The 10,000-nt window shown below is 34.5% G+C and overlaps 2 protein-coding genes and 1 long non-coding RNA gene across 3 annotated transcripts in view; 2 read left to right on the forward strand and 1 right to left on the reverse strand.

Moving 5' to 3' along the window:
• The window catches only part of LOC107581549 (tudor domain-containing protein 1-like), a 17,833-nt gene extending 15,775 nt beyond the window's left edge, over positions 1–2,058 (reverse strand). The window contains exons 1-3 of the mRNA XM_016267148.1: positions 1,949–2,058; positions 1,236–1,401; positions 1,098–1,156 (exon numbers count right to left, since the gene is read on the reverse strand). Coding sequence (XP_016122634.1) covers positions 1,098–1,156; positions 1,236–1,386 — 210 coding nt within the window. The 5' untranslated portion in view covers positions 1,387–1,401; positions 1,949–2,058. The remainder of the gene's footprint in view (positions 1–1,097; positions 1,157–1,235; positions 1,402–1,948) is intronic.
• A 2,554-nt stretch (positions 2,059–4,612) lies between these two features.
• LOC107581662 (endoplasmic reticulum-Golgi intermediate compartment protein 2-like) lies at positions 4,613–6,458 on the forward strand. Its single transcript, XM_016267279.1, has 6 exons — positions 4,613–4,652; positions 4,765–4,866; positions 5,063–5,160; positions 5,241–5,403; positions 5,808–5,887; positions 6,251–6,458. The coding sequence occupies exons 1-6, from the start codon at positions 4,622–4,624 to the stop codon at positions 6,260–6,262; spliced, it is 486 nt and encodes a 161-aa protein (XP_016122765.1). The 5' UTR covers positions 4,613–4,621; the 3' UTR covers positions 6,263–6,458.
• Positions 6,459–7,051: 593 nt separating this feature from the next.
• On the forward strand, positions 7,052–7,919 carry LOC107581663 (uncharacterized). The gene is made up of 3 exons (XR_001608853.1): positions 7,052–7,072; positions 7,269–7,348; positions 7,712–7,919. It is a non-coding gene; the product is annotated as an uncharacterized lncRNA (long non-coding RNA).
• The last annotated feature ends 2,081 nt before the right edge of the window (positions 7,920–10,000 follow it).

The raw sequence follows: 10,000 nt of genomic DNA on the forward strand, positions 1-10,000 counted from the left end.
TTTTAAATTGATCAAAAGTGATGATAAAGACATTTATAATGTTACAAAAGATTTCTATTTCACATAAATGCTGTTCTTCTGAACTTTCTATTCATCAAAGAAACCTGAAAAAAATCTACTCCGCTGTTTTCAACATCATAATAATAAATGATTTTTGAGCAGCAAATCAAAATATTAGAATGATTTCTGAAGGATCATGCGACTGGAGTAATGATGCTAAAGCTCTGCTTTGAAATCACAGGAATAAATTATATTTTCAAATAGAAAACAGTTATTTTAAATAGTAAAAATATTTCAAAATGTTACTGTTTTTGCTGTATTTTGGATCAAATAAATGCAGGCTTGGTGAGCAGAAGAGAATTCTTTAAAAAACATTAAAAATCTTACTGTTCAAAAACTTTTGACTGGTATGTTAGCCTATAGTTTGAAATAAAAAATATTAATATTAATAAGGAGACTGAGATTTATTTGACAGTGATTTCACATTACTTGTTTGTATGAAGGCTAAATACCAATAAAAGGTGAACATGTATTTATTTGCGCCATTTTTTTCCTAAAATATTATATAGTTTTATAGGAGTAGGTTTCATAGAGTTGGCAAATTAATTTTTCATAAGTTTGTAGGTACAGACATCTGTTGTGGCCGTTCTTGGCCGTTTTTATGAGGCTTTTTAATAGTGTTCATATCGATATCGGAATTATATCGTATCGACCGAAATTAAGAAATATATCGTGATATAAATTTTGGCCATATCGTCCAGCCCTACTCACCCTCAAGTTCTTCCAAACCTATATAAATGTATTTCTTCTGCTGAACACTAAAGAAGATATTTTGAAGAATGTGGGTAACCAAACTGTTTCCGGTCCCCATTGAGAAATCCATACAGGTTTGGAAATAAGTGATGACAATTTTTATTTTTGGGTGACCTATTCCTTTAAAGCCTCAAGAGGAAAATATATCAAATATATACACATAGCAATACAACCAATGTCAAAGCATTAAGACATATTAGTTTGAATTTAGGTTTTTGACTTAAAAAATAACTTTATAAGATAAATCTTTAAAAAATGTTATACAGATGTTAACACATACATACATTCTGACTATTTTGGGCGGAAATCACATTCTCCTTTCGAACAGCATCCCCCATAGGACCTAAAGAATTGGAAAAAGAATATGTTTTTTTTTTTTTTACGACATGCATGTGTAATGCTCAAAATCATTTCACCCATACCATCTAGCATGTCACTTGCTAGCAGATTTTCTTGAGCGGGCTCGTGAAAGTTTGGTGCTGGGCCTCGAGGAGTAAGTGAACTCGGTCCAGTCGCAGGTCTCCTCAAAGGGAGATTGGGTCTCATCAAGGTCTGAGTGAAGGCTCGATTCATTCTTCGTTTGTCTTACTGTGAGGTAAAATGCATTGTTAATCAGTACCATGGGTCATTGTGTGTGTAATTGGGATGATGCAAGGCTAGTCAATTCTGCTCCTGGAGATCCAACTTCCTGCAGTTTAGCTCAAACTCTGCTACATTACACTGCTCTGTCATTTTCAAGTGAACCCAGAGACCATAATTAGCTGGTTCAGGTGTGTTTGATAAGTATATCTCAAGCAAAAGCACTGAAACATAAGCTTTAACGAACGTGGAGGGTCATGTAGGCCATGTCCTGGCATAATACTTATCCTTGTGTATAAATATGTCAATACAGCACGCATACGCTTCTCACAGGACTTTCCTTGATAAAAACGTAAATTATATAACTGTTAGTCCCTAAAAAAAATCCAGTGTATTAAATATAATAATGACCGGACTGATTCTGTGCAATTCTGGTTACACGTGGCTTGCTAGGTTAACGTTAATCGACAGCGCACGTTTATTATTCACTTATACTCTTCAGTTTGTTACATTTGGTGGGTAATACTTAATACGCGATATGAATAAATACAAGTACCTTTCAACGTTGCCGAATATATTACTGCGGAGATGAAAGCTGTTCCTCACTTTGACAGGAGCAGGTCACCGCGCGGTAAAAGGCGAAAGCGAATGCGCATGCGCAATTGAACGACCTCTTTGAGACCGCTTTTCACATTATTTAGGCTACTAGTAGGTAAAAAAAGTCAATGCTATGAAATATATTTCGTCAGGAATGTTTTTTGTTATTATTTTTATTTATAAATGTATAAAACCTGCAGATGCACAGATATTGATAAGATATATAAATGAGAACAATAAAAAAAAGTTAGCCTATACTAATAGATGAAGAGATTAAAATAAAACATCTATATGGTATATTAAAATGAAATTTAAAGTAAATGTTCAAGATAAAATAAGCAATGTGCATAGATTGTAAACATCTCTAAAATAAAACTTAAAACAATTAAAAAACATGGACTTAAAAACTGAAGGCTGTAAAGAGTCTTTTTTTTTTGCTGTTCTTTATACACTAATGTTTCAATATATTGATGCAATTCAGATTAGAACTGCACAAAAAATGTTTCTTCTCTGACAATTTGTAAATGCTATAATTGTGTAAAATAATTTTGTTTATTGTCATAATATTCTCTTGATAGTACGTGCTACTGAGTTACACCAAAGCAATTTGTACAACTACTTTCACTTTAAGATGCTTAATCCTGTCAAAATTTGTGAACAACTTCCTCTTAACTTCACACATTTCTTTAGGTAAACATTTATTTATGTATTTATTTTAACTGAAGCCTTATTGCAAATTGATATAGCTACTGAGTTTCAGTGAGTTCTGGATGAAGCATCTGCAGATTCTTCAGGTATTTCAGTTCTGTCTGTCAACTTTTGTTTTAAGGAAAACTGTGCTGGGTTTTGTTTAACCGGAAAAACCAGCTGTTTCACAATGTGGCAGTGGTTGCAAAACAGCCCATTTAAATGGCAGTGAATGGATCGTCTCATTGGAAAGTGTTCAAACCTTAGTCTTAAATGTGTTTAGAAAGAGGTAAGACGAAGATTTAATCCACATTTGCATCAGTCTTGTTGTGTCAGTTTGAGATGATTGTGCAGAAATAAGCTTTAATAGCACAATTATCTGAGTTGGGTGAACAGGAAGAATGATCTTATTTAGCATTTAGCTTGTGTTTAGCATTTATGCCAGAAAACAAGCACTACAAGTGTTTACATTAATATAACTAAAGTTTACAATTTTGCCGATCTGCACAGGTGTATATATATCATTGGAATCAAACACAGATATTGCCATATTAACTGTTCTCACAAGACACTACTGGAAAAAAACAAACAGACTAGTGGAAAGAAAACATCCAAAATACATATTTAAATTCATTTTATGTATTTGTGTCTACAGATTTTAATTGCAAAATTTTTGCTCTAAGAGTACTTCACAAAGCGTTTTAGCATTAAAACTTGCTCCTAAATCTGTGAAAAGTTAGGAGTAGTGAAGAGGACTCCTAAAGTCACTAAGATGAAACCACAAACTAAAATGGCTGTTGCCGGCAATCTGCCTCGGAACGTAAACATTTTAGAAACATTTGACGATAATGTGATTTTAAAAAGGTATCGCCTTTGGTTTTGGAGGATATCCCAACTTCAAAATTTCCTTTGATTATTTGTTTTCATTAACCAATTGGGCAAGAAGTAACAGCTGTTCGTGCGTCCAGTTTGGTTTTCTTTTTTGTTTGCATGTCTTACTATCAGCCAAGAATGATTCTACTCTGTTAATTAAAAGGCTGTTTATATGCATATTCACTAATTTTTTACAAGAAGCATACAGGCTGACAATTAGCTGAACATACATACTTATATATATGTATATTGTTTAATTAGTGACACTTAGCCTGTATTTTAAAATCTTTTTTTGAATGTTGCAATTAGCAGTTTTATTTAAAAATCTTTTTTTGAATATGGCAACATAATATTGCGCTCTTCAATATTTCTATGAATAAATCTTTGACAGAGACTATATTTTAAAAAGGTATCGCCTTTGGTTTTGGAGGATATCCCAACTTCAAAATTTCCTTTGATTATTTGTTTTCATTAACCAATTGGGCAAGAAGTAACAGCTGTTCGTGCGTCCAGTTTGGTTTTCTTTTTTGTTTGCATGTCTTACTATCAGCCAAGAATGATTCTACTCTGTTAATTAAAAGGCTGTTTATATGCATATTCACTAATTTTTTACAAGAAGCATACAGGCTGACAATTAGCTGAACATACATACTTATATATATGTATATTGTTTAATTAGTGACACTTAGCCTGTATTTTAAAATCTTTTTTTGAATGTTGCAATTAGCAGTTTTATTTAAAAATCTTTTTTTGAATATGGCAACATAATATTGCGCTCTTCAATATTTCTATGAATAAATCTTTGACAGAGACTATCAGCCAATCACTGTGTGCATAGTTAGTAAGCAAGCTGACATCTCTCTATTCCTTAGTAAATGTTTGTCTCAGCAGCTTTGTGAATAGGTTTTAAGAGAAAACTCTTAGCTAAAAACTTTTACTGCTATTTAGGAGAACTCTTAGTGGTAAGATAAAATGTTTTGTGAATACGGGCTCTGGTTGTCAAGGCACAAACCATTTACATTTAAAGACAAATTTTATTAACTTGTCATGTAATTCTTCAGATATTCACTAGATGGAGGACTCTAAATTTGCAAGAAAAAATTGTAAATATAATTTTATAATTCACATGTAAAGGAAATTCGGTTCTTTTTTATTGTTGACATTAATGCATGCAAATTCTTACATTCATTTGCCTTGTCTCTCTCATTTCTCCAGTTGCTCTTAACTTCTCACATCGGATAGATTATTTATCTTTTGGAAACGATGTTCCTGGACACATCAATCCCCTTGATGGCACAGAAAAAATTACATTAGAGCGTAGGTATTTTTTGTTATATATTTCAATGTTTGTCCAACATAACCCACAGCACAATATGCAGTCAGAATCTATATTAGATTTATTAGATTGCTTTCAAATTATGTATGCAAATATGCAAATAAATTGAAATGTAGAATAAGTCGAGAATGCCTGTTTCTACATGCAATACACTTACCAACACTTTTTTTTTTCCAGAAAATATGCTGTTTCAGTATTTTATCACAGTTGTGCCCACCAAGCTGCACACATCAGGTGTTTCAGTGAACATGCATCAGTTTTCTGTTACAGAACGGGTAGGTTCTAGAGTATTTGTGCCCTGTGCATGCATTTGTACAAGTGTGTGTTGCTGATGGTCATGTTGCCTGTCGTATAGGAGCGGCTTGTAAGCAATAAGAAAGGCAGTCATGGTGTATCTGGGATCTTTATTAAATATAACCTGAGTCCATTAATGGTGAGGGTGAGAGAGGAGCATATGCCTCTCTCTGTGTTTCTTGTGAGACTGTATGGCATCATTGGAGGAATCTTTTCAACTTCAGGTAACCTTCACATGTTATCTGATGGTCATGTTGCCTGTCGTATAGGAGCGGCTTGTAAGCAATAAGAAAGGCAGTCATGGTGTATCTGGGATCTTTATTAAATATAACCTGAGTCCATTAATGGTGAGGGTGAGAGAGGAGCATATGCCTCTCTCTGTGTTTCTTGTGAGACTGTATGGCATCATTGGAGGAATCTTTTCAACTTCAGGTAACCTTCACATGTTATACAAAGTAAATATAAAAGTAAATCGATTACAGCAGATGATTATATTATTTATGGTAGTCATTTAAAATATTATTAAACATATTCTCAAGGTTATACAATGCATTATCAGAGTGTTGTTACCAAATCATAGCCAAACATGGCTTCATAGGCTTTTCTTGTCCTGTGCTTCTTGACACAGGTCTGCTCCACGGATTGATTGGGTATTTTGTTGACATTATCTGCTGTTGCTTTAGACTTGGAGCAGATCAATCCAAGGAGGTGAGTCACTACTACACTCTTAAAAATAAAGGTGCTTCAAAAGGTTCTTAAAGCGATGCCATAGAAGAACCATTTTTGGTTCCACAAAGAACCATTCAGTCAAAGGTTCTTTAAAGAACTTTCTTACCTTTTTATAATCTGAAGAACCTTCTTTCGCCCCAAATAACCTTTTGTGAAACAGAAAGGTTCTTCAGATGTTAAAGGTTCTTTATGGAACCATTTGGACAAAAAGGTTCTTCTATGGCATCGTGAAGCACCTTTATTTTTAAGAGTGTAAGTCATGATGCATGATTTACTTTTTAAAATAAGGCAAAGTATATCTATGAATAATGTGCTGATCTAATTGAGTTTTGTGTTTTTCAGGGTTCTCCCTGATTAGGACCGCCTGGAAAATTTTACATGTATTTATTTAGCAGAGACATTTATATAAAGCGAAAAATGAGAAGCATAAATAAGTCCTGGATGGTAGCGTATAAACAGATTATTTAGTTTACAACTGCAATTACATATTATGCCATTCGCAATTCGCTTAATGGGATTGTAGTTCTTTCCATCATTAAAGTCGTTAAGAACATGGTTTTATACATTTGTCTTTTTTTTTTTTTTAACAAATACTTTTTATTTGTTTCAAATTTGTTTGATTCACAGAAGCTGTTTGGTTTGTTTCATTGTTTATAACTCTTTGGTCTTAACGGGGTGCTCAAGACTGACAGCTACAGACTGTTTTAACATATAATTGTAATTATTAAAATGATTAAAATATTGTATATTTAGAAACTCATATTTGGTGTATTTAGTTAATATACAAATGATATAATTTAGTGTGTAAGATAAGTGGCTTTTTTGGCATGGTAAAACAAATCTAAAAGTATATAAATGTGTATACAAATTTAACACTGCATATTTATTTTATATACAATCTACTGTATGTAAAAAGTATATGAAGAATAGTTTTGAGCTTCTGATGTTGTTTAGTTTTTATGCTTTGATTGCTTTATCTCTGTTGATTAACTCTGAAATCATGCAATTAATTGAGATTAAATATTTGAATCAATGATTATAAATTGAAACCAAACTTTTACAGATTCCATAATTCTCAATTTGAATGCAAAATTAAAAGAAAATTTGATAATTATTATATGCTGTAAAACTCTCCAACTTATGGAGGAATCTTTTCAACTTCAGGTAACCTTCACATGTTATACAAAGTAAATATAAAAGTAAATCGATTACAGCAGATGATTATATTATTTATGGTAGTCATTTAAAATATTATTAAACATATTCTCAAGGTTATACAATGCATTATCAGAGTGTTGTTACCAAATCATAGCCAAACATGGCTTCATAGGCTTTTCTTGTCCTGTGCTTCTTGACACAGGTCTGCTCCACGGATTGATTGGGTATTTTGTTGACATTATCTGCTGTTGCTTTAGACTTGGAGCAGATCAATCCAAGGAGGTGAGTCACTACTACACTCTTAAAAATAAAGGTGCTTCAAAAGGTTCTTAAAGCGATGCCATAGAAGAACCATTTTTGGTTCCACAAAGAACCATTCAGTCAAAGGTTCTTTAAAGAACTTTCTTACCTTTTTATAATCTGAAGAACCTTCTTTCGCCCCAAATAACCTTTTGTGAAACAGAAAGGTTCTTCAGATGTTAAAGGTTCTTTATGGAACCATTTGGACAAAAAGGTTCTTCTATGGCATCGTGAAGCACCTTTATTTTTAAGAGTGTAAGTCATGATGCATGATTTACTTTTTAAAATAAGGCAAAGTATATCTATGAATAATGTGCTGATCTAATTGAGTTTTGTGTTTTTCAGGGTTCTCCCTGATTAGGACCGCCTGGAAAATTTTACATGTATTTATTTAGCAGAGACATTTATATAAAGCGAAAAATGAGAAGCATAAATAAGTCCTGGATGGTAGCGTATAAACAGATTATTTAGTTTACAACTGCAATTACATATTATGCCATTCGCAATTCGCTTAATGGGATTGTAGTTCTTTCCATCATTAAAGTCGTTAAGAACATGGTTTTATACATTTGTCTTTTTTTTTTTTTTAACAAATACTTTTTATTTGTTTCAAATTTGTTTGATTCACAGAAGCTGTTTGGTTTGTTTCATTGTTTATAACTCTTTGGTCTTAACGGGGTGCTCAAGACTGACAGCTACAGACTGTTTTAACATATAATTGTAATTATTAAAATGATTAAAATATTGTATATTTAGAAACTCATATTTGGTGTATTTAGTTAATATACAAATGATATAATTTAGTGTGTAAGATAAGTGGCTTTTTTGGCATGGTAAAACAAATCTAAAAGTATATAAATGTGTATACAAATTTAACACTGCATATTTATTTTATATACAATCTACTGTATGTAAAAAGTATATGAAGAATAGTTTTGAGCTTCTGATGTTGTTTAGTTTTTATGCTTTGATTGCTTTATCTCTGTTGATTAACTCTGAAATCATGCAATTAATTGAGATTAAATATTTGAATCAATGATTATAAATTGAAACCAAACTTTTACAGATTCCATAATTCTCAATTTGAATGCAAAATTAAAAGAAAATTTGATAATTATTATATGCTGTAAAACTCTCCAACTTACCCGTATACATAAGAACGTGATCTTCTGAACATCAGGCCAATCTGCTGCTGTCCAGAATCAGGTGGTTTGTCTTCGTCTGGCATCTCAGCTGAGACCTGTCCACTATGGGAAGACCCTACCAGTAGTTGTGAAGTACCAGTGGCGTAGCTCTCAGCATCACTGATGCATACAAGCCCTCACAGCAAGCTGCAAACCGTGCAAGGAACCCTAACCTACTCTAACCCAACTGTTTAAACCAACTGCAAATCAACCAACCACCCATAACTAACAACCATGCATAACGCATAACTAACAGCCATGTAGCAATGCACGAAAAACACTCAGAGGAGGCCAGCGACTGCAAAACAACATCCTAACAACCTCACAGAGAAGATTGGCGAAACCATGTGAACGCACAGAAAACCACTCAAAACATCCTGACAACCATGTAGCAAAGTGCTAAACACCAGAACATGTGCTGAAAATTTACTCTACAAACTAAAAACTTACAAATGGAACTTCTACAAACAAAAACTTACTATATAACTATACAGTATTTACATACTTCAGGCTCCATGTGACACTGTGATGACTCAGTGTCTGGGCTTCTTTCTTCTGGGCTCCTCAGGCAGGGGCTCTTCACTGATGTCCACGTGAATTCGAGGAGCAAAGCTTCTGTTGTTTGTGGAGAAGCTTTTAGTGATCAGGATGCGTCCATCAGGCTGTTCTGTCTCTACCAGTGAGGGGCAGTTCAGTGTCTTCCACAGACGCTGCTTAATCTTCAGTCCCAGCTCAAGGCTGTGGGGACAGCGTCGACCACAGAGTGTCTTCATCACGGGCTCAGCCACAGAGTGGGAAATGTCCTGGTAGCCCTGGATGCTGCAGCCGTGAATGGAGACAGACTCTTCCTGCTGACACAGAGGTGTCACTGAAGAGACTGATGCTGCTGAACAGATGTCGGGAAGGACAGCAGCATTCTTTAGGTAGCGCTCTTCCAGACCGCTGGGTCTTCGAGCTTTCGCAGAGATGCAGCTGTAAGAGAGGTCCAACCTGATTACAGCTGTGAATTCTCACATGGGTCTCGAATAGAAGAGACGCCCTCCACTACAAAGCCCCTCAGGTGTGTGGGATGAGCCCTGGTTCTTCTTGTGCGACGCTGCTCCATGCTAATGAATCAAGAAAAACTTTACAAACTCAACAAATTACTGGGACACACCAAATTGTAGAGTTGTGAAGAGCTTGTAGCACTGAGCTTGATCAGGATTTAAGGCTTCAGGAACAGTTGTGTTGATTTTCAAATATCAACTCAAGCTGCCGTGCTGACATAGAATGTTGAGATTCATTTGAACGTAAACGACACTTGATCTACTGTGAACAGTGGGCAGCCATTTTTGCTGCGGCGCCCGGGGAGCAGTTGGGGGTTCGGTGCCTTGCTCAAGGGCACCTCAGTCGTGGTATTGAAGGTGGGAGAGAGTGCTGTACATTCACTCCCCCCACCTACAATCCCTGC

This window comes from Sinocyclocheilus grahami, unplaced genomic scaffold, assembly GCF_001515645.1.
Source record: "Sinocyclocheilus grahami isolate Dianchi unplaced genomic scaffold, SAMN03320097.WGS_v1.1 scaffold36.1, whole genome shotgun sequence".
Taxonomy (NCBI): domain Eukaryota; kingdom Metazoa; phylum Chordata; class Actinopteri; order Cypriniformes; family Cyprinidae; genus Sinocyclocheilus; species Sinocyclocheilus grahami.

Bases quoted from the DNA above. Each gene is read 5' to 3' on its own strand.
- LOC107581662 (XM_016267279.1), top strand. From the start codon at position 4,622: ATGGAGGACTCTAAATTTGCAAGAAAAAATT. The intron at 4,867-5,062 runs GTAGGTATTTTT...TTTTTTTTCCAG, and splicing joins AGAAAAAATTACATTAGAGC to AAAATATGCTGTTTCAGTAT. The intron at 5,161-5,240 runs GTAGGTTCTAGA...CCTGTCGTATAG, and splicing joins AGTTTTCTGTTACAGAACGG to GAGCGGCTTGTAAGCAATAA.